Raw genomic sequence first — 24,657 nt, 5'->3', positions numbered from 1 at the left:
AACATCCTCTTGGTTATTTTAAGCACATTTCTGCTGCCGCCAACAGAGCTGATGTTGCAATTTTTACTTACATTTCCAGCCTTCACTTTAAGATGAAAATATTTATTTGTAAAAAAAAAAAAAACACAAGAGTAATCGGTGATGCTAATAATCTAGACACTAAATATTTTAATTTTAATTTTTTATAAATATATTATTTTAAATATAATTTTTTTTATACAAATATTTTAAAAAGTACTTTAAAATATATAAAAAACTATTTTAAAATATTTAATTGTTTTATTTTCTGTATAAAATGAAAAACAAAACGTTTAAACAGGGGCTTTACCAGGATGAGTCAGAACAATAGAAATAAATGAGATAATTCATTTTGTAATGATCATTAACATGATGACACTCCCATAGAAGGAAGTCTTTAAGAGAAGTTTGTGGGAAAACCCATACGTTTGAGTTCATCGGTCAGTGTGACGATCGGGCCTGGTGTCATTTGCTTCTTCAGTAGATTAAACACCTACTTCCGATCTCCACTTTAAACTCTGCTTTAGCGATTCCCGCGCTGTTTGCTGTCTGGCAGACGTACACGCCTTCATCCGTCACGTTCAGAGGCCTGACGAACATCAGTCTGTCCTCCTTCACCAACACTCCTGCTGGCAGACGGTCGTCCTTCCTGAACACACACAGAGAGACAGGCAGACAGACAGACAGACAGAGAGAGAGACAGAGAGACAGAGAGACAGGCAGACAGAGACAGACAGAGAGACAGACGTCAGTGGATGCAGCTGTTCACTAAGAGTTCAACTGATGACTTTTTAAAGAACAAAGGCCACATTTCTAAACTATTAGATATGTCAGAAACCCTTTATAGTTGAATTTATTTACTAAATTTAACAATTAATATATAATATATGATATTAAAATAACTGTTTTCTATGTGAATATCTGTTAAAATGTAATTTATTTCTGTAATCAAAGCAGAATTTTTAAGCATCATTACGGCAGTCTTCAGTGGTATCAATGCTGATTATCATCAATGCTGAAAACAGTTGTGCTGGCCAATATTTCTGTGGAAACCGTGATGCATTTTATTTTGCAGGATTCTTTGATGAATAGAAAATTCAAAAGAATTTTTGAGGCACTTTTGATCAATTTAATGAGTACTTGCTGAATACAATTCTTTTTTATTATTATTTATTTTGAATTGCAGTGGTTTCCACAAAAAATATTGTGCAGCACAACTGTTTTCAACATTGATAATAACCAGAAATGTTTCTCGAGCAGCAGATCAGCATATTATACTGATTTCTGAAGATCATGTGACACTGAAGACTGGAGGAATGATGCTGAAAATACAGCTGCGCATCACAGGAATACATTACAGTTTAACACATATTCACATAGAAAACAGCTACATTAAATAGTAATAATATTTCACATTTTGACAGTATTTTTGATCAAACAAATGCAGCCTTGTTGAGAAGGAGACTTCTTTTAACAAAGAAAATCGCTGCAAATTCTGCATTGCATTATAGAAATGTACAAATTTTTTCACATTTGCATAATAAACATTATTTTAAACTAATAATATTTCACTGTTTTTACTGTATTTTGATCAAATAAAAGCAGATTTGGTGAGCAGAAGAGACATTTTAACAATTAACGTTTTGAAACACTTTTCAGAAAAGACGACTTAATATCTTATGCATATTATTTTGCATCTACATCTTGATTTAAGAATGTTCATATACTTGTACTGGAAAAGCAAAATGAACACACAGCAAGAAAATCGCTTTTTGAAAGACTGCATTTGCAAGACACATGCTTCAGTTTAAATGTGCACGACGGCTGTTTTTCCCCTTCCTCCATCAGTATCAGTGTTTAATCTGCTTTAGGTGACTGTAACCCCTCAGACCTCTCAGATGTGCATCAGGACACACCCCGATACCGACACACACACTGCATTCCTCCGGCCGATACCCCACATCATCACACAGCTGCAGCGACGCCAAACACCACATTAAACGCATCTCAGGTTTCGGACCTTCGCTGTAATTATCAACCGAGTATCATGTGACTCCTGCACGCTGTTGCCAGTTCATTCTCCAACACTACCTGAATTAAAGCACCTTTTCAGCAACTGTATGCATGCAAATATGACCGACACACCATGCAACCTTAATAAAGCACCAACACGCATGATCTGAGGACTCGTTCCCGTCTGGAGAAGCATGCATGACGACGCACACTGGATGCATTAAACGCTGCATCTTTAATCCAGTGCAAAGTCTGTGTTTCTGTGCCGGTAAAAACAATCATTACAGGACAGGAGGGTTATTTAGGGCTTAGCGTGTGTCTTGATACACCCCACCCTCATCATTTAGCATCCTGTTCTTTCTCTCTCTCTCGTTCTCTTTCAAATATTGTGCAGCACGACTGTTTTCAACATTGATAATAATCAGAAATGTTTCTCGAGCAGCAGATCAGCATATTATACTGATTTCTGAAGATCATGTGACACTGAAGACTGGAGGAATGATGCTGAAAATACAGCTGCGCATCACAGAAATACATTACAGTTTAATATATATTCACATAGAAAACAGCTACATTAAATAGTAATAATATTTCACATTTTGACAGTATTTTTTATCAAATAAATGCAGCCTTGTTGAGAAGGAGACTTCTTTTAACAAAGAAAATCGCTGCAAATTCTGCATTGCATTATAGAAATGTTAAATTTTTTTCACATTTGCATAATAAACATTATTTTAAACTAATAATATTTCACTGTTTTTACTGTATTTTGATCAAATAAAAGCAGATTTGGTGAGCAGAAGAGACATTTTAACAATTAACGTTTTGAAACACTTCAGAAAAGATTACTTAATATCTTATGCATATTATTTTGCATCTACATCTTGATTTAAGAATGTTCATATACTTGTACTGGAAAAGCAAAATGAACACACAGCAAGAAAATCGCTTTTTGAAAGACTGCATTTGCAAGACACATGCTTCAGTTTAAATGTGCACGACGGCTGTTTTTCCCCTTCCTCCATCAGTATCAGTGTTTAATCTGCTTTAGGTGACTGTAACCCCTCAGACCTCTCAGATGTGCATCAGGACACACCCCGATACCGACACACACACACTGCATTCCTCCGGCCGATACCCCACATCATCACACAGCTGCAGCGACGCCAAACACCACATTAAACGCATCTCAGGTTTCGGACCTTCGCTGTAATTATCAACCGAGTATCATGTGACTCCTGCACGCTGTTGCCAGTTCATTCTCCAACACTACCTGAATTAAAGCACCTTTTCAGCAACTGTATGCATGCAAATATGACCGACACACCATGCAACCTTAATAAAGCACCAACACGCATGATCTGAGGACTCGTTCCCGTCTGGAGAAGCATGCATGACGACGCACACTGGATGCATTAAACGCTGCATCTTTAATCCAGTGCAAAGTCTGTGTTTCTGTGCCGGTAAAAACAATCATTACAGGACAGGAGGGTTATTTAGGGCTTAGCGTGTGTCTTGATACACCCCACCCTCATCATTTAGCATCCTGTTCTTTCTCTCTCTCTCGTTCTCTTTCTTTACTGTCCCATGCATGAAAAGCACCCTTTTTGGCTCTATGCTCTCAGGTTGCAACGCGACACTGAAGCTTTTATTTGATCCTGAAAGGAGCATGTGAATATGCATCGCTGCAGTTCAGAGGCCTTTGTGATCGTGTGTTAAAGAGAACGAAAGGAAGAGGAAAATAAAGAGAAACTAAGGGAGAAGGGGTGGAAAACTAGGGATTTTGCAATGTCGCTAGTTCAGTTCGATGCTCATGCAAATAAAGCATGCCGAGTTTGAATAACTGCGGCGGGTGAACTGACAGACAGCAGCGTAATGGACTAATAAACAGGCCTGTGGTTCACGGTCACGCCTACAGACTGATGAATACGACACACAAACATCAGAGTATTTGCCAAAATCACAACCTCTGATCTGATTGGCTGTGTTCATCTCCAGGAGTCAGTTAGGGCCGAGTAATATGAAGCTAAAAATATCGAAAATATGCTAAACACTAAAAAATAAATACTAAATAGTTATACTAAAAACAGTAAAATAATAAATAGAAAATACTAAAATAGTAAAAAATAAATATTAAAACAAACACTAAATACTAATATTACAATCAGTAAAATAGCACAAAAATATATATATATTATATATATAAATATATATTAAATATTAATACTAAAGCCTAAAATAGTAAAACTATAAAAATAAACACTAATACTAAATAAACTAATACTAAAAAATAAACACTAATACTAAAATAATAAATAGAAAATAGTAAATTATAAAGTAATATTAAAACAAACACTAAACACTAATATCAAAAACAGTAAAATAGCAACAAAAAAAATATTAATACTAAAAATAGTAAAATCATAAAACAGTAAAAATAAATACTAAATACTAATACTAACAATAGTAAAATTGTAAAAATAAATATTGAATACTCAAATAAATACTAAGAGTAAAAATGGTTAAAAAATAAATACAAAAAAATAAATAAATACTAAAATATTAACAAATATTAAAACAAATATTAAATACCAATGCTAAAAATAGCAAAATAGTAGAAATCAACACTAAATGCTAAAATAAATCGCAATATTGAAATAGTAAAGATAAATATTAAATACGAAACTGTTTTCTCTACATGAACAAAGATTAACTTAATTTAATTATTTTAATTTATATGCACCAAATTAACAATGCATAACATAATCGGCAACATTTAGGGAACTTAATGGAAACTTAAAATCATTGTAATTGTCTTCACAAAGCTGCTTAATTTTAACCTGACAGCAAAATCACAAGAATATTGTGAATGCCGCATATAATCACCCAGTCATAAACTCACCTGTAATCAACTAGACTGATGCAATGAGTGCTGATGAAGAACTAGTTATAGTTTGTGGCACTAAATGACATTCAGGCATTTAGTAAAAATATTTTTAATGATCAGAACTGTATATTGAACATTTTTTGGATGGACAGAAATTCTGATCACAAATTCTACATATGAAGAGTTTATTTGCAAAAACAGATAACTCTGTTAAGTTTTTTATTATGTTATGTTTTTATTTTTAAAGTTATTTTTTAACCTAGTCAAAATAACCCAACTGCAGTTTGATTGAGATTAATTGGAACACAATGAAAAAACACGATTTCTGAGAATTCCGTTTTTGCAAATTAACACTTTGATTTGAATGTCTTTTTCTCCATGCCAGTCTATTATTGTGGTTTAGTCTATCTCAGATGCTCATCTGCCCCAAAACAACAGGTAAAAACAAAGCTAACTGTGGTTAGTCACTTCACACATCAGTCAGACTGAATCTTTCTGTGCGAAGAGGTGGATTTAGGTCAGAATAAACTGCAGATCATCCACAGTCTGGCTCGGTCAAACTGTGTCACCTGCTCCATGTGACGTTTTGCGGCAGCGGGTTTCCTTTAACCACACATCTGAGCTCTGATCCGGAGTGTCCTACTCTACATTAAATAGTAATAATATTTCACATTTTGACAGTATTTTTTATCAAATAAATGCAGCCTTGTTGAGAAGGAGACTTCTTTTAACAAAGAAAATCGCTGCAAATTCTGCATTGCATTATAGAAATGTTAAATTTTTTTCACATTTGCATAATAAACATTATTTTAAACTAATAATATTTCACTGTTTTTACTGTATTTTGATCAAATAAAAGCAGATTTGGTGAGCAGAAGAGACATTTTAACAATTAACGTTTTGAAACACTTCAGAAAAGATTACTTAATATCTTATGCATATTATTTTGCATCTACATCTTGATTTAAGAATGTTCATATACTTGTACTGGAAAAGCAAAATGAACACACAGCAAGAAAATCGCTTTTTGAAAGACTGCATTTGCAAGACACATGCTTCAGTTTAAATGTGCACGACGGCTGTTTTTCCCCTTCCTCCATCAGTATCAGTGTTTAATCTGCTTTAGGTGACTGTAACCCCTCAGACCTCTCAGATGTGCATCAGGACACACCCCGATACCGACACACACACACTGCATTCCTCCGGCCGATACCCCACATCATCACACAGCTGCAGCGACGCCAAACACCACATTAAACGCATCTCAGGTTTCGGACCTTCGCTGTAATTATCAACCGAGTATCATGTGACTCCTGCACGCTGTTGCCAGTTCATTCTCCAACACTACCTGAATTAAAGCACCTTTTCAGCAACTGTATGCATGCAAATATGACCGACACACCATGCAACCTTAATAAAGCACCAACACGCATGATCTGAGGACTCGTTCCCGTCTGGAGAAGCATGCATGACGACGCACACTGGATGCATTAAACGCTGCATCTTTAATCCAGTGCAAAGTCTGTGTTTCTGTGCCGGTAAAAACAATCATTACAGGACAGGAGGGTTATTTAGGGCTTAGCGTGTGTCTTGATACACCCCACCCTCATCATTTAGCATCCTGTTCTTTCTCTCTCTCTCGTTCTCTTTCTTTACTGTCCCATGCATGAAAAGCACCCTTTTTGGCTCTATGCTCTCAGGTTGCAACGCGACACTGAAGCTTTTATTTGATCCTGAAAGGAGCATGTGAATATGCATCGCTGCAGTTCAGAGGCCTTTGTGATCGTGTGTTAAAGAGAACGAAAGGAAGAGGAAAATAAAGAGAAACTAAGGGAGAAGGGGTGGAAAACTAGGGATTTTGCAATGTCGCTAGTTCAGTTCGATGCTCATGCAAATAAAGCATGCCGAGTTTGAATAACTGCGGCGGGTGAACTGACAGACAGCAGCGTAATGGACTAATAAACAGGCCTGTGGTTCACGGTCACGCCTACAGACTGATGAATACGACACACAAACATCAGAGTATTTGCCAAAATCACAACCTCTGATCTGATTGGCTGTGTTCATCTCCAGGAGTCAGTTAGGGCCGAGTAATATGAAGCTAAAAATATCGAAAATATGCTAAACACTAAAAAATAAATACTAAATAGTTATACTAAAAACAGTAAAATAATAAATAGAAAATACTAAAATAGTAAAAAATAAATATTAAAACAAACACTAAATACTAATATTACAATCAGTAAAATAGCACAAAAATATATATATATTATATATATAAATATATATTAAATATTAATACTAAAGCCTAAAATAGTAAAACTATAAAAATAAACACTAATACTAAATAAACTAATACTAAAAAATAAACACTAATACTAAAATAATAAATAGAAAATAGTAAATTATAAAGTAATATTAAAACAAACACTAAATACTAATATCAAAAACAGTAAAATAGCAACAAAAAAAATATTAATACTAAAAATAGTAAAATCATAAAACAGTAAAAATAAATACTAAATACTAATACTAACAATAGTAAAATTGTAAAAATAAATATTGAATACTCAAATAAATACTAAGAGTAAAAATGGTTAAAAAATAAATACAAAAAAATAAATAAATACTAAAATATTAACAAATATTAAAACAAATATTAAATACCAATGCTAAAAATAGCAAAATAGTAGAAATCAACACTAAATGCTAAAATAAATCGCAATATTGAAATAGTAAAGATAAATATTAAATACGAAACTGTTTTCTCTACATGAACAAAGATTAACTTAATTTAATTATATATGCACATATGCACCAAATTAACAATGCATAACATAATCGGCAACATTTAGGGAACTTAAAATCATTGTAATTGTCGCTGCTTAATTGCTTAATTTTAACCTGACAGCAAAATCACAAGAATATTGTGAATGCCGCATATAATCACCCAGTCATAAACTCACCTGTAATCAACTAGACTGATGCAATGAGTGCTGATGAAGAACTAGTTATAGTTTGTGGCACTAAATGACATTCAGGCATTTAGTAAAAATATTTTTAATGATCAGAACTGTATATTGAACATTTTTTGGATGGACAGAAATTCTGATCACAAATTCTACATATGAAGAGTTTATTTGCAAAAACAGATAACTCTGTTAAGTTTTTTATTATGTTATGTTTTTATTTTTAAAGTTATTTTTTAACCTAGTCAAAATAACCCAACTGCAGTTTGATTGAGATTAATTGGAACACAATGAAAAAACACGATTTCTGAGAATTCCGTTTTTGCAAATTAACACTTTGATTTGAATGTCTTTTTCTCCATGCCAGTCTATTATTGTGGTTTAGTCTATCTCAGATGCTCATCTGCCCCAAAACAACAGGTAAAAACAAAGCTAACTGTGGTTAGTCACTTCACACATCAGTCAGACTGAATCTTTCTGTGCGAAGAGGTGGATTTAGGTCAGAATAAACTGCAGATCATCCACAGTCTGGCTCTGTCAAACTGTGTCACCTGCTCCATGTGACGTTTTGCGGCAGCGGGTTTCCTTTAACCACACATCTGAGCTCTGATCCGGAGTGTCCTACTCTCCAGGAGCCAGAATCAGCGATCACTGCATCAGGAGGAACTGCAGCACAAACACAGGGTCATATCAGGGACATTATCATCGTTAAGGTCAAGGTCAGTTTATTTATAAAGCACATTTAAAAACAGCTAGTGTATGCCAAAGTGCTGTACATATACAAATAAAGTAAATGTAGAGATTGAGAGAATAAAAATAAACGACTCGACAAACACATCATCAATACAAAATTAACAGAACAAAATTAAAAAATATTTTTATCACCTGAAATAAAATGAACATTAACTCAAATACAACAATATTAACTAAAAAAAAAAGTATTTTCATTCAGCTAGTTCCCAAGGAAACACTTATCATTTTCATTTAGTTTAACTTGATCTACTAAAATAAACTCAAACTAAAACTACATAGACGTACAAAACTGAAACCTTATCAAAAATTAAAATAAAAAATAGAAACGAATTCAAATTATTAATTAAAACTATTTAATAGTATTTTGTTGATACTGAAATAATACTTTATTTTATCTCAAGGTAATAATGATAATGAACATTAATTGACATAAATAACAAAATATTTTTTTAAAAATAACCTTATTTTAATTTCTCATTAACAAACATTTCTCGTTAATCATTTAGTTTAACTTGATGTACTAAAATAACTACAAATGAAATAAAAAATAAAAACTATATTAGACATGAAAAAAACTAATAAAACGCAAACAAAAAAATTTACTAAAATTACAATAAAAACAATATATAAAAATAATGCAAACTATTAATAAAATCTATAATGGTATTTCACCGATACAAAAATAACACGGTATCAGGGTTATTATCGTTAACTAAAACCATTAAAAAATTCATTGCTTAAAATAAATTGAACATTAAAATAAAATTAATTTACCGCTGTAACCAAAGCAGCTTATGAACAGCAATGATACAGTGTTTCCTTGGTTACCGCTGTAAACAAAGCAGCTTATGAACAGCAATGATACAGTGTTTCCTTGGTTACCGCTGTAAACAAAGCAGCTTATGAACAGCAATGATACAGTGTTTCCTTGGTTACCGCTGTAAACAAAGCAGCTTATGAACAGCAATGATACAGTGTTTCCTTGGTTACCGCTGTAAACAAAGCAGCTTATGAACAGCAATGATACAGTGTTTCCTTGGTTACCGCTGTAAACAAAGCAGCTTATGAACAGCAATGATACAGTGTTTCCTTGGTTACCGCTGTAAACAAAGCAGCTTATGAACAGCAATGATACAGTGTTTCCTGGGTTACCGATTCAATGTGATTACGATTATCATGTCAACAATTCGATTCAATGCGACATTATTGCAAATTAATTTTGTGCATTTTTATTAAATTATGTAAGCAGGCTACTTTTTAATTAATTAATTTTAGGAATTAAATAAAGTAAATATAGCTTCAAAACATACAAACAAATTTAAAGTAATAAAGGGGGGGAAAGACAATTACAAGTAAAACAAAGCACTAAGAGTGCTTTAAGTATCCGAATGTTTACAGACAATCATAGCTAAAAAAATAAAATAAAATGGAGTGCATTTTTAATACTCACGTGACAAGCATGTATGCGAATGACATCAGTAGGCTATAATCGATTATGGTCTATTACTACAGCGATTAATTTCGACATCCCTAATATTAACACTGCAAACTGTGGCATCTTAAGAGCACAGAATAGAACTACAGCACTTTAAAGTGAAAATATACACAATAACATTAGAATAGGTCAAATAGTGTGTGCTATTTTAGTATCTTTGAGATACTATTATAGTTTTTGTTAATATTTTGAATTCAAGTTTATATATTTTCAGTTTTCATTTTAATTTTAGTTGAAGTTCTAGTAATTTTAAAGGGGTCATATGACGATGCTAAAAATAACATTAGTTTGTGTATTTGGTGTAAAGCAATGTGTTTACATGGTTTAAGGTTCCTCCTCTCTGCCCCGCATTTCTGAAACGCGTAAATTTTTACAAAGCTCATTGTTCTGAAAAGCGTGCTGTGCTCTGATTGGTCAGCTATCCAGTGCATTGTGATTGGCTGAATACCTCAAGCGTGTGACGGAAATGTTACGCCCCTACCATATTTGGAAACACACAGCGTCTCCATGACAACAATACCACAGTGAGAATGAAAGTTACGCCTTGTTACTTTGCATAAACTTTTGGACGGCGTTATGCAAATCTTCCCACACAGTGACGTAGACATGTGGAGGCGTGTTTAAACTAGCCGTTTTAGGAGGGCGTGGACGAGTCTTAACATTTATAAAGAATATCTTTTTGGGTTTGAGACTTTAGTCTTTGCAACTTTACAGATCTTATCTATTCACGAACAGCTTGTAACACTCCAAAGAGAAAAGAAAACTTGAAATCGCATCATATGACCTCATGTGTGTTTTAGTCTCTTTTTATTATGTTTTATTAAAAAAAAAGTATATATAGTTTTATATATAGTAAAATACATAGCTTTTATATTTTACAACTTATAACTATATATATTTTAAGGCAAGACACTACAGTCAAATAGGGTAAAAGTTTCAACTAATAGATTTCAGAATACTTCCCCAGTTGATTAATCACAGTATAATATGACAACTGTTTTTATTACAAGTTTTCTGAAATGTCTAAATTATGCAAATGGGGAATGCCTAATTTAAGATGCACTAATTTTCACACATTTTCCTGAACAATGGATAAAGCCAGGATCCAAATGTTTGTTCGATTTTGTTGACATATTGGAGATAAAAGTTTTTACAGATGGAATTTTGGATTTCTCTTATCACCCCATAAAATCTGAAAATACTGTCAATAGTAGGAGTGCTCCGATCAGGATTTTTGAGGCCGATCACCGATCACAGAAAGCAGTATCTGCCGATACGATCACCGATACCGATCACAGAAAGCAGTATCTGCCGATACGATCACCGATACCGATCACAGAAAGCCTTTTTATAATTTATAACCATTTATAGTGATACTCCAATCAGGATTTTTAGACATTTATTCAAGGCCTGAATTTCATTTGTGAAAATGTGGGGAATTCCCCTCTTAGGTGACTCTTGTGAGAGAAGCAGCTTTCACACAGCAGTCCGCTACTGATCCGTGGCTGATTACCAAAAACACAACATTTATCCATTATTTTGATTTCAAATTCAAACATCGTCACTGAAAATGCTTTTTCAGCATTGCAATTCTTTTTTTACACAGTACAGTAATACTATCTTTCACAGACATGTTTAAACACAATAAATATAAGCAACACATTATTCAATGCTTTTTACTTTTGCACTTCTAGATTTATATATTAAGCTGCTCAAGCAAGTGGCAAAACATCGTCACAAACATACCATTGACAGAAATAGACAGCTCTACTGCCTTTCCTTTTGCATTGAAATTGCGGTTCATGAAGAACTTTGTTTTCCTACCTCCACGAGTGCCATCTATAATTGCCTTGTTTATCTAAAAGTACTCTTTTCCTTTAAACCTAGCCAACACGCCATATGTGTTGACTGTGATACACAGTAGACTTTAATAATATGCATTTATGGTGTAATTACTAAATTTGTGTGTCAACCCATGTTTATATTTACTACAAACGATGCGCTGTTACTTTAATTCAGCGCTTGCAGCGCAGCAATAGACTCAGTGAAGAAACGATCTGCACTGCTGCTCCTGAACGCACTGCCGGACCATAACCGTGTGCAGTGAACGCTTTAAGCCATTAACATGAGCGCGGAAAAAATACGCACCACATACACACTGCAAATGAAGGTAATGTGACCCTGGCGTTATGCGTGTGCGCTGCGAGTCTGCATGAGCGTACGGTCTCCAGGAGAGCGTGCGAGCGCTGAATGGTTAAACACTGGCAAGAATTTCAAAGTAATGCAATTTATAAACTTTAGTGACGATGTGACACTACCTCGATTGTGCAAGTGACAATTCCTGTGTCAACTGTACAGCTCGCTTATAGACAGATGCGATGTGGTGATTTGAAGCCATTTGCAATTGTGACTCAGACTGTTTGTGAAATTATGTCTCACACAAGGTTTTCAAATTACTTTATAAGTTATTTAATGAAGAAATATGAAGGTGAGTACCTCACCTTCAGCATTATAATTATTTCACCCGCGCGGGACAGAGACGGTGCCGCTGCATGTCGAGCAAACCCTCTCTGAATGGTTAAACACTGGCAAGAATTTCAAAGTAATGCAATTTATAAACTTTAGTGACGATGTGACACTACCTCGATTGTGCAAGTGACAATTCCTGTGTCAACTGTGCAGCTCGCTTATAGACAGACGCGATGTGGTGATTTGAAGCCATTTGCAATTGTGATTCACTCAGACTGTTTGTGAAATTATGTCTCACACAAGGTTTTCAAATTACTTTATAAGTTATTTAATGAAGAAATATGAAGGTGAGTACCTCACCTTCAGCATTATAATTATTTCACCCGCGCGGGACAGAGACGGTGCCGCTGCATGTCGAGCAAAACCTCTCATGGCAGCGTCATCAGCTTGAGATAGTTTTTTTAAGATCGGCCTTTTAGAGACCGCCGATCAATCATCCCAACGTGATTATCGGCCGATAGTGATCGGTAGCCGATCAATCGGAGCACCCCTAGTCAATAGACAGGAAAAAAACATAAATTTACATTATGTTTAGAAGAATAAAATGTCATGAAAATTAGTGTAAATGATATATGAACAAATTCCTCAGTAAAAACCTTTGAATATATATAAGGAATAAACCTCTAAGTTTTGGTGTTTGTAAGTGCTGCTGAAGTGGAGAAAAAACTTTTAGATTTATAGATTGTAATTAATATTTATAGATGCAATAGATAAAGTGCAATGAAATAAACACTTAAATTGGTATTTTAAATAATTTCCTTGCACTAGTCAGAAAAAGACAACTTATGGAAACAAAACAGACCAAAATCTCAAAATTTACCAGTGCATGAAAAAAAATTAATGATTTAGCCTGTGTAAAACATGGCCAGTACTCATACAGTACGTATATAGACATAAACAGGGTCAAAACACCATCAGGGCAACATACAACACTAAAATAATGCCACAAACATGAACTTAACAGAAATTGCAAAACAAAACACCCTAACATACATTACTGATGACAAAAATTAGAGAAAAATATTGGACTTCTGGGAATGTCCATTTACTGTTTTTCACCATAAAATATATGGTTGGTAATTCATAGATTTTACTTGCAAAAACTATAAAATTCACAGTATGATGGTAATGGTATCTGTAATTTATACCCCCGGTTTCATAGACAAGGCTTAAGCCTAGTCCCAGACTAAAATGCATGTCTGGGCTGTTTTAACTGAAAGAAACTTGCACGGACCGATCTTAAAATATGTCAGATTCATTGTTTTGTCTCAAGATGCACACCAGTAATGTTTTTATCTAATGCATATTTCTAAAAACTATTTAAATGTCCTAATTGAACTATGGCCTAATCCTGGCTTAACTTAAGCCCCCGTCTGTGACACCGGGCCATAATTACCCAACGGTAGGGTATCTTATAGTTAATCGCTTAGCCGTTTTTACTGTAAAAATATATTTTTTACAACGCATTACTTCCTGAAATGCTACGACACAGAGCAATTACGAAAGCAAAGTTATTTTTAAACTGGTAAGTTTAGCAGAAATACAAAAACGTGTTGATTTTGTATGGTACAGCAGACTAACTGTTTAACAGACCTCCGTTTAGCAAACAGAAGTGAAAAGAAGCTTGAGAAAATCAAGTGAAATGTGAAAAGAGGGGATCTTACTCCAGACGGTCAGGCTGATTTGTCTCTGGAAGCTTCCAGAGGGAAAGATGGAGATGTGGCAGGTGTATGTGGCCTGATCGGCCTTCTTTGTGTTCAGAATCAGCAGCGTGGAGTCGACGGTCGGGTCGGAGCTCTCGAACTGAACGAGACTCAGAAAATCAGGAGACACTGAAATAAAACAACGGAAGAAGAACGTTACCTTCACTTAGAGGCAAGTTCTCAGGAGACTGAGAATTAATAGTTGATTAATTCCTGGTCCTTCTTTGAACATCCTATCTGGATATCACAGGCAAACAGCAGTATCTGTGAGATATGTCATGTGACTCCACTGATACCACTCTTATCTTTTCATCAGAATTCTTGTTTCATTGTAAAGACTGAGAATCACCAGAAGACTTTTTGCTAAAATCCAAATTACAGGTGACCCATAAAATCCTGTCAACATTTACTCACCCGCATGTCCTTTCCAAACCAAGGTGATTATAGTTAACTTTTTTTTATGTTTACATTTTATTTCAGTCAATTGCTTTCCTAATTTTCCATTTAGTTTAACTACATGTATTAAATATATATAGTCAACTAATAAAAATGACAAAAAAAACAACAAAATTACTACAACTGAAACGAAAAACAATAAAAAAATTAATACAAATTCACCAAAAAACCTATAAAAACTTATTTTAGCTTATCTTATTTTTCATTTACATTGCTTAACTTGATGTACTAAAATAAATTAATAAAAAAAAACTATATAGACTTTTAAAAACAAAAACTAATAAAAATGACAAAAAAAAACACAAAATTATTACAAGTGAAACGAAAAACAGAATATAAATAAAAAAAATAATTCACAAAACAAAATCTATAAAAACTTGTATTTTAGCTTATCTTATTTTTCATTTACATTGCTTAACTTGATGTACTAAAAATACAAACTAAAATTTATAAAAAACAAAATTATAAAAATGACAAAAACACTACAAAACTACTAAAACTTTTACTAAAATTAAAAAGAAAAGAATATAGTCTCTATAGTCTACTATAATAGTATCTCAAATAATACTAAAATAACACAATTTCAAACCAAGTACTTTCTTTCATGCAACTGCAAAAACAAGTTAAAGTTATTTTTTATATACTGATCATTTCTTTTGCTCATTTCCATTCCATGGCAGCCCCAGCTCAAGCTTTACAGTGAAAGCATTCTCAACTTGGGTCCGTTCTTCACACGAAAGATCACACGACTTCAGAAGACGTGGAATATCGCGCTTAAGTTACATCAGCTACTGTTATGATATTTTACGCTGCTTTTTGTTGCAAACCCAGTCTTTATTCACTGCCATTGTATGCAAAACGGCAGCATGAGCTCCATTGTGTTTCACAGTAGAAAGAAAGAAAGAAAGAAAGAAAGAAAGTCATACAGGTTTGAGTTGATATGAGAGTGAGTAAATAATGACAGAATATTTTATATTTTGAGGCGAACTGAAACAATGCACTTCAACACAGATGGCAGATATGAGTTGGTTCAGGTAAAAGAGCTGATGAACACAATGCACCTTTGAAAATATCCGTCATGACAAACGTCTCTAGGTGACAGACGCCTGTCAGAACACAATGCATGCGAGACGGTTTCCATTGAACAAAACTGTTTGTGCTTCTCTGAATGGGAGGAGATTTAATGACAAGAGGCGGATGAATCACCAAAACACACCAGTGTTATTTTAGTATCATTGATATCCTACTATTATAGTTACTCATATTTAACAATTATTTTTTTATTTAATACATATTTTGAATTCGTTTTTATATTTTCATTAGAATTATAACTGGCCTACTTTTGTAGTGTGTATTTTTATTATTCTATACTATTTTTTTTCACTTCTAGTTATTTTAGATCCATATTTTATATCCAGTTACACTAAATGAAAATGAGAAATGTTGCCTCTGTAACTACACTGAAAAAAAATTATACTAATTTTTTTAAGGTAAGTGGTTGCAAACAATTTATTTTAGCTAAATTTAATTTTTTTTAAATATGTTATAAGTTAGTCAACTAAATTTTTTATTTAAATGTAGCTAAAATAAATTGATTGCAACCACTTACCTTAATTTAATAAATTCAATTTATATATATTTTTTAAAATAAAATACAACAAATATTTAACAAAAAAAGTCAACTTATTTCAGCTAACGTTTAATTTCAAGCAAATACATTTCAAGTGCTATTCTAGTATCACTGATGTACTATTATAGCTTTTAATTTGAATTAGAGAAATGTTGTAGCTAAAATAGCATACGTTTGTTATTGCCCATTTTATTTTATTTATTCTAAATTTTATTTATTTTATTATATTTTATTTATACATTTACTTAATTTCAAGTATCAAAAATGATCCGTTTTATTTTAGTATCTTTGAGAAACTATAATACTTTTTTCATATTTTGATATGATCGGTTTTTCTGTTTTCATTTTAGTTAAAGTTTTAGTCATTTTGTTGATTGTTTCTCTCATTTTTGTTTAGTGAACAACCCTGGAACACATGTCCAGGTCTCACACACAACATATTTCAGCCCAAACTCACGAGAAAAGAAAATGAAGCCTGTTTTGAGGACCATTAAGATTTTTTGCATTGTGAAATCTGAGCCAGACATGTTCCGAACAGGTTTTGTGAGATTCACTCAACTAGTTTGTGTTTGTAAATGGTGCAAACACACACGCACAGACGCGCACACTCACAGACACACACACACACACACACACAGATTCTCACACACGCACGCACACACACACTCACAGCAAACAATTTATTTTAGCTAAATTTAATTTTTTTTAAATATGTTATAAGTTAGTCAACTAAATTTTTTATTTAAATGTAGCTAAAATAAATTGATTGCAACCACTTACCTTAATTTAATAAATTCAATTTATATATATTTTTTAAAATAAAATACAACAAATATTTAACAAAAAAAGTCAACTTATTTCAGCTAACGTTTAATTTCAAGCAAATACATTTCAAGTGCTATTCTAGTATCACTGATGTACTATTATAGCTTTTAATTTGAATTAGAGAAATGTTGTAGCTAAAATAGCATACGTTTGTTATTGCCCATTTTATTTTATTTATTCTAAATTTTATTTATTTTATTATATTTTATTTATACATTTACTTAATTTCAAGTATCAAAAATGATCCGTTTTATTTTAGTATCTTTGAGAAACTATAATACTTTTTTCATATTTTGATATGATCGGTTTTTCTGTTTTCATTTTAGTTAAAGTTTTAGTCATTTTGTTGATTGTTTCTCTCATTTTTGTTTAGTGAACAACCCTGGAACACATGTCCAGGTCTCACACACAACATATTTCAGCCCAAACTCACGAGAAAAGAAAATGAAGCCTGTTTTGAGGACCATTAAGATTTTTTGCATTGTGAAATCTGAGCCAGACATGTTCCGAACAGGTTTTGTGAGATTCACTCAACTAGTTTGTGTTTGTAAATGGTGCAAACACACACGCACAGACGCGCACACTCACAGACACACACACACACACACACACAGATTCTCACACACGCACGCACACACACACTCACACACACACACACAGATTCTCACACACGCACGCACACACACACTCACTCACTCACTCACTCACTGACACACACACACCTATAGGTCCTTCAGTAAAGTGTCCCACGATAATCTGTTCTCGTTCTCCTCCAGGTTTCTGTCTGGACCAGGTCACTTGCACCACTTGTTCATCGGCCTCCACCATAAAGCGACAGGGCATCCGGGTCTGCGTGCTGGAGAATGAGCGCAGGGCCAGAGACGGAGACGGCTCGATAAACTCACTGTGAACACAGACTGAGACATAAAGAGACAGCGTGAACATCTGCAAACAGCACTGAATAGACAAGGTGAGGGCCGAGGACAGTTAATAATAAACCCATGCTATCATGATCCATCGCTCCTGGCCTACAAACATGTCACAAAAACACAAGGACATTCCCATGCAGCACAATGAGAGCGTTACAGATGTGTGACCAGCTCAAAAAAAAATGTATGCTAAATGCAAATAATAAAATACACCCCATATTGTTTGCTGCTGACATGCAAGGATGTATATACTAATGTAATCATGCAATTTCTCCTGGTGATTATGCTTTTACAAAATCATACATTTATTCAGCCTTTATGACATGTAATCATTGTGCATGCTGTTGGGTTTGATTTTAAAGACTGATATATGAAAGTCAGAAAAAAACATTATATATATACACTGTATATACACACACACACACACAGTATATATATTTTTTAAATGCAACAGTTTATTGAACATTTAAACAAAATATTTTTAAAATATCGTAAAAGTTTGCATATGTGCTTTATGTCTGGTATCATATTTGGCTTTTATGGCTCATATAGTCTGATAGAGTCAGAAAATGAAGATCACTTTTATTCAGAGACTCAAACGGAGCAAAAATATGAATTTGGTGCAGATGCTGATATTTCTATGATGAGATGCTTGTGATGTAAATCAATGAGATCTTTATAACAGTATAGAGCAGATACTGACATAAAATGATCTAAATATCAGCGGTCGCTCTATATCTCCAGTAACATGTCTCAGTGAGATGAGAGTGAAATGCTCCAAACATATAATGCAGTGATTGAGAGCTGAAGAAATAAAGGCTCCTCAGAAGATGTGAGATGTTCTGGAGGCTTGTGAAGATCATTCCTCCGCTGAGGAACAGTGAAAGTAAAGCTTCTGGAAACAAACGCTCCTCAAAAGATCCTGAGGATCAGATTTGAGACTCTAAAACATGATTGATGGAGAATCAAGTAAAGCTGAGCTGCTTCAGTGCAGTAAGTGTTCATCTGGAGATATTACTGACGTTATTCTGACGCTTACTTGACCAAAATCACTCAAGATTTGACAGAAGAAGTTCCAGCTGAAGCTGGACACTTGTACAATTACACTAAAAGAGCTTTTACTGGATAAAACACTCTAAACTATCAATCAGACGACAGAAGACATGCAGGAGATTGAGTGTGAAACAGCAAAGATTGATCATGTTCATCATGTAAAGGCCTTACAAATTGATTAGAAGCTAATTTTCTCACGCAGTCAAAAGCACCCTCAGTTAAAACTGTAATAATAGGATATTGGCAAAAAGAACTTGAACTGGAACACAATGGCCAATCAGAGGTGTTCCAGAAATCAACAGATATGTCTGTGATTGGCTTCAGTAAATAGAAACTTTTTGATGTGCTCCAGAGCGCAAACACATAGGTATGCACTGCAAAGTTTGACTAATCTCATTTGCCGATGTCCTATTATTAGTTTTAACTGAGGGTGCTTTTGTTCTCACATGTGGCTTGAGAACAGTGTTAACTGCGTGAGAGTTGGCAGCCCTGCTTAAAAGCGGTATGATATAAAATTAGCAAAGCTGTCACTCAGTCAACACTGTTCTCACGCTCTCGCATTGATTATAACAGAACATTGTGAGATTGCAATGAAGTGAAGATAGTGGCAGCTTTTTAGTGATTATATGTGTCCCTGCAGCACAAAAGCAGTGTTGAGTCGCTGGGGGATATTTGTAGCAATAGCCAACAATACATTGTATGGGTCACAATTATACATTTCTCTTTTATGCCAAAAATCATTAGGATATTAAGTAAAGATCATGTTCCATGAAGATATTTTGTAAATCTCCTACCGTAAATATATCAAAACTTAATTTTTGATTAGTAATATGCATTGCTAAGACCTTCATTTGAACAACTTTAAAGATGATTTTCTCAATATTTAGATTTTTTTGCACCCTGATGTATAAATCTCAATTTCAAAAAAGTGACCCTTATGACTGGTTTTGTGCTCCAGGGTCATATATGGGAGTGCTATTTGCTTGCTTTCTAGGCTACATATAACCCATTTAGAATTTGAATAAAAGTTTAGATTTTTGTGCTGCTAACAGGACCAGTGGCCACAAACAGTGACTGCAGGAGGGATATATATATTTCCAAAACCATCCCGCTGCGGAAATTCTCACTCCAAGTTGAACTCAGTCGGCAGCCCTGATGATTCAGGTAAAAGTACATTAGATTCTAGAGGGAAATGTTATTGCTCAGTCAGGTTTGATTTACATATCAACTTACAAAACAATTAAAATTAGTCACTTTACATCCAGTAAAAGTATAGAGCTATGACATCTAATGTACAGCAGTTCTGAGGATTTGATGAGAAATATTGAATTTGTATTGAGAGTTTTGATGGCAGACTTTAGTATCTTAACAAATCTGAGCACAGTTTGAGACACTCTTGAGATCTCTTGTACATGTTTATATTCGGGTATAGAATTAGGGTTCAAGTTTAAGGATGTTTCTGCTCATTTTGCATGATTGAACTCTTTTAGGCCAATGTACAAGTGCATCTCAATAAATTAGAATGTCATGGAAAAGTTCATTTATTTCAGTAATTCAACTCAAATCGTGAAACTCGTGTATTAAATAAATTCAGTGCACACAGACTGAAGTAGTTTAAGTCTTTGGTTCTTTTAATTGTGACGATTTTGGCTCACATTTAACAAAAACCCACCAATCTCAACAAATTAGAATACTTCATAAGACCAATAAAAAAAACATTTTTAGTGAATTATTGGCCTTCTGGAAAGTATGTTCATTTACTGTACATGTACTCAATACTTGGTAGGGGCTCCTTTTGCTTTAATTACTGCCTCAATTCGGCGTGGCATGGAGGTGATCAGTTTGTGGCACTGCTGAGGTGGTATGGAAGCCCAGGTTTCTTTGACAGTGGCCTTCAGCTCATCTGCATTTTTTGGTCTCTCTTTTCTCATTTTCCTCTTGACAATACAATTCAGGTCTGGTGAGTTTGCTGACCAGTCAAGCACACCAACACCATGGTCATTTAACCAACTTTTGGTGCTTTTGGCAGTGTGGGCAGGTGCCAAATCCTGCTGGAAAATGAAATCAGCATATTCAAAAAGCTGGTCAGCAGAAGGAAGCATGAAGTGCTCCAAAATGTATTGGTAAATGGGTGCAGTGACGTTGGTTTTCAAAAAACACAATGGACCAACACCAGCAGATGACATTGCACCCCAAATCATCACAGACTGTGGAAACTTAACACTGGACTTCAAGCAACTTGGGCTATGAGCTTCTCCACCCTTCCTCCAGACTCAAGGACCTTGGTTTCCAAATGAATTACAAAACTTGCTCTCATCTGAAAAGAGGACTTTGGACCACTGGGCAACAGTCCAGTTCTTCTTCTCCTTAGCCCAGGTAAGACGCCTCTGACGACTTAACAAGAGGAATACGACAACTGTAGCCAAATTCCTTGACACGTCTGTGTGTGGTGGCTCTTGATGCCTTGACCCCAGCCTCAGTCCATTCCTTGTGAAGTTCACTCAAATTCTTGAATCGATTTTGCTTGACAATCCTCATAAGGCTGCGGTTCTCTCGGTTGGTTGTGCATCTTTTTCTTCCACACTTTTTCCTTCCACTCAACTTTCATTTAACATGCTTGGATACAGCACTCTGTGAACATCCAGCTTCTTTGGCAATGAATGTTTGTGGCTTACCCTCCTTGTGAAGGGTGTCAATGATTGTCTTCTGGACAACTGTCAGATCAGCAGTCTTCCCCATGATTGTGTAGCCTAGTGAACCAAACTGAGAGACCATTTTGAAGGCTCAGGAAACCTTTGCAGGTGTTTTGAGTTGATTAGCTGATTAGCATGTCACCATATTCTAATTTGTTGAGAAAGTGAATTGGTGGGTTTTTGTTAAATGTGAGCCAAAATCATCACAATTAAAAAAACCAAAGACTTAAACTACTTCAGTCTGTGTGCACTGAATTTATTTAATACACAAGTTTCACAATTTGAGTTGAATTACTGAAATAAATGAACTTTTCCACGACATTCTAATTTATTGAGATGCACCTGTATAAGCCATCCTATAAGCGAAACCCAGATGAGAAACTCTGGACCAGACACCTGTCTTTCAAAGTCAACAAAACGAGACAGAAAGCAGAAGACAGTGAGGCATAATGAGAGAATGTCTTCTTGCAATTCTGGTTATTGTTTGTTTTCGTCTCAGCTGAGAGAAAGACTGAACACAAACACACTGACATGCTTAAACACACACACACACACACACACACACACACACACACACACACACCAGTCTGTGTGCACTGAATTTATTTAATACACAAGTTTCACAATTTGAGTTGAATTACTGAAATAAATGAACTTTTCCACGACATTCTAATTTATTGAGATGCACCTGTATAAGCCATCCTATAAGCGAAACCCAGATGAGAAACTCTGGACCAGACACCTGTCTTTCAAAGTCAACAAAACGAGACAGAAAGCAGAAGACAGTGAGGCATAATGAGAGAATGTCTTCTTGCAATTCTGGTTATTGTTTGTTTTCGTCTCAGCTGAGAGAAAGACTGAACACAAACACACTGACATGCTTAAACACACACACACACACACACACACACACACACACACACACACACACACACACACACACTCTCTCTCTCTCTCTCTCTCTCTCTCTCCCCCTCCCTCTCTCACACTCCTGCAGTTATTTCCTCAATGTCAGTCATAAATTAGAGCGTAATGGTTTTTGAAGCTGGTTGAACTTTAATTACAGTAGAAAATGTTCTAAAAGAATGTCACCGTACCACATGGCAGATCGATCACACACCCACACACACACACACACACACACACACACACACACACACACACAATCTGGACTAACATCTCAATATAACTCACGTTCAGCTAATATCCTATTTTTAAATCACAATTTTACTTTCACTAGATTACTTAAATGAGACTAAAAATCTACAAACCTGCATAAAAAGCACATAAAAAGATCAAACGTGTTGAGAAAGCAATGATTAAACTAAAACGTACAAACTAACCATTCATTACAGCCGGCTTCTCAAACATTTGTGTTTCTTACCCATCAACCTGAAGCCGATCACACTGATGCAGGCCAGCAGTTTCATCATGCTGCTGGTTTATTCTGGCAGTGTATTTCTGTTATTCCTCAACACATCTCTCATGTTCTCACTCGATTCTTCTGTTAATCCATCTTCAACTGTTCTTAAACTCCACCGTTTGTCTACATTTGAACGATTAAAAAAAGCATGCAAAGTAAAATTGCAGTTCTGTCACAAATCATGAGCAGAACGTGTACGGAACGATCCTGAGGCTGCTAAACTCATGATTAAACTCTGTCTGAACTGAAGTCAGCTCACGCGTTCAAACGCACTCAGGTGAGCCTTCACACACCTGCGGGTTAGGCTCCGCCCACCACTTCCGCGCGCACTTAAACACTCACCGACCTTTGATTGAAGCACTGAACTATAACCCTCTTCTTATTATATCCACACACAAAAAAATAAAAGGTCTGTGGTGGAAAAGTCTAGGAATGTATAAAAAGCTAACCTCTTCTGAACGCATGGCGAGGTGTGAAGTTTGAAAGTGTTTAGATATGAACAGGACAAACCAGTTCAGATGCAGATTCCTGACATAGCTTGTGGATTATTCACATCACTGAAGTGAAAACAGCAAGAAAGCTAATGAGGAGTAGTGCTGTGTTGTGTGTAACTCAGGTTTAAGGCAGAGCCACACTGCCCTCTGCTGGCGAAGTTTATGCATCACGCCTCATGCTAGACTACATGAAATCAAAATTAATACACGTTTGGGAATAACACGCATAAAATGTCCATATTACCTGACAGATATCAGAAGATTAGTACACCAGCTTCAAATCCAAGCTGCAGTGAGGACATTAAACGCAGGATGTGTCTAATTCAAATTAAAACATACGTACTGATCATTGAACCAAAGACAGCAAGAAGTAGTCATAGAAGACCAAAAAATATGAAATATGAACAACTTTCCAGAAGAGTCCAGACCAGTTCAGACCAGCCCAGCTAAAACCAGTGCAGCAAAACCAACAATAATCCCGTCAGGTTTGAATAAATTACTCGTGAACTGAAGTGTGTTTGTGTGCTGAAGGGAAATAAATGAATGAATGAGCGGCTGGAGATTCTGGACTCTGGTTTTGTTCAGTAGGCCGTTGTGGGCGTTTCACAGGCGGAGCTAAACAGAAGCTCCGCCTTCGAGCTGATGAAATACGTCACCAATAGAGACAGCAGCAGCACGGCCACGCCCACTCCCAGAGTTAACATCTACCAGACACAAACACAGAGGAAATATACATACATAAATCACAAAATCAAAACGGACCCAGGTCGCATTTCACCTCAAAATG

General features: G+C 35.0%; 2 protein-coding genes across 2 annotated transcripts in view; both read right to left on the bottom strand.

Moving 5' to 3' along the window:
* The window catches only part of LOC107552666 (nectin-4-like), a 34,832-nt gene extending 11,217 nt beyond the window's left edge, over positions 1–23,615 (bottom strand). The window contains exons 1-6 of the mRNA XM_016234606.1: positions 23,338–23,615; positions 18,001–18,195; positions 14,329–14,496; positions 13,135–13,154; positions 8,439–8,563; positions 497–667 (exon numbers count right to left, since the gene is read on the bottom strand). Coding sequence (XP_016090092.1) covers positions 497–667; positions 8,439–8,563; positions 13,135–13,154; positions 14,329–14,496; positions 18,001–18,195; positions 23,338–23,386 — 728 coding nt within the window. The 5' untranslated portion in view covers positions 23,387–23,615. The remainder of the gene's footprint in view (positions 1–496; positions 668–8,438; positions 8,564–13,134; positions 13,155–14,328; positions 14,497–18,000; positions 18,196–23,337) is intronic.
* An 836-nt stretch (positions 23,616–24,451) lies between these two features.
* Positions 24,452–24,657, bottom strand: part of LOC107552665 (nicastrin-like) — a 13,752-nt gene continuing 13,546 nt past the window's right edge. Inside the window, exon 13 of the mRNA XM_016234605.1 lies at positions 24,452–24,558. Coding sequence (XP_016090091.1) covers positions 24,452–24,558 — 107 coding nt within the window. The remainder of the gene's footprint in view (positions 24,559–24,657) is intronic.

The sequence above is a fragment of the Sinocyclocheilus grahami genome, unplaced genomic scaffold, assembly GCF_001515645.1.
Source record: "Sinocyclocheilus grahami isolate Dianchi unplaced genomic scaffold, SAMN03320097.WGS_v1.1 scaffold456.1, whole genome shotgun sequence".
NCBI lineage: Eukaryota > Metazoa > Chordata > Actinopteri > Cypriniformes > Cyprinidae > Sinocyclocheilus > Sinocyclocheilus grahami.
Note: the sequence above shows the minus strand (reverse complement) of the source record. Positions and strands in the feature narration are given on the sequence as shown.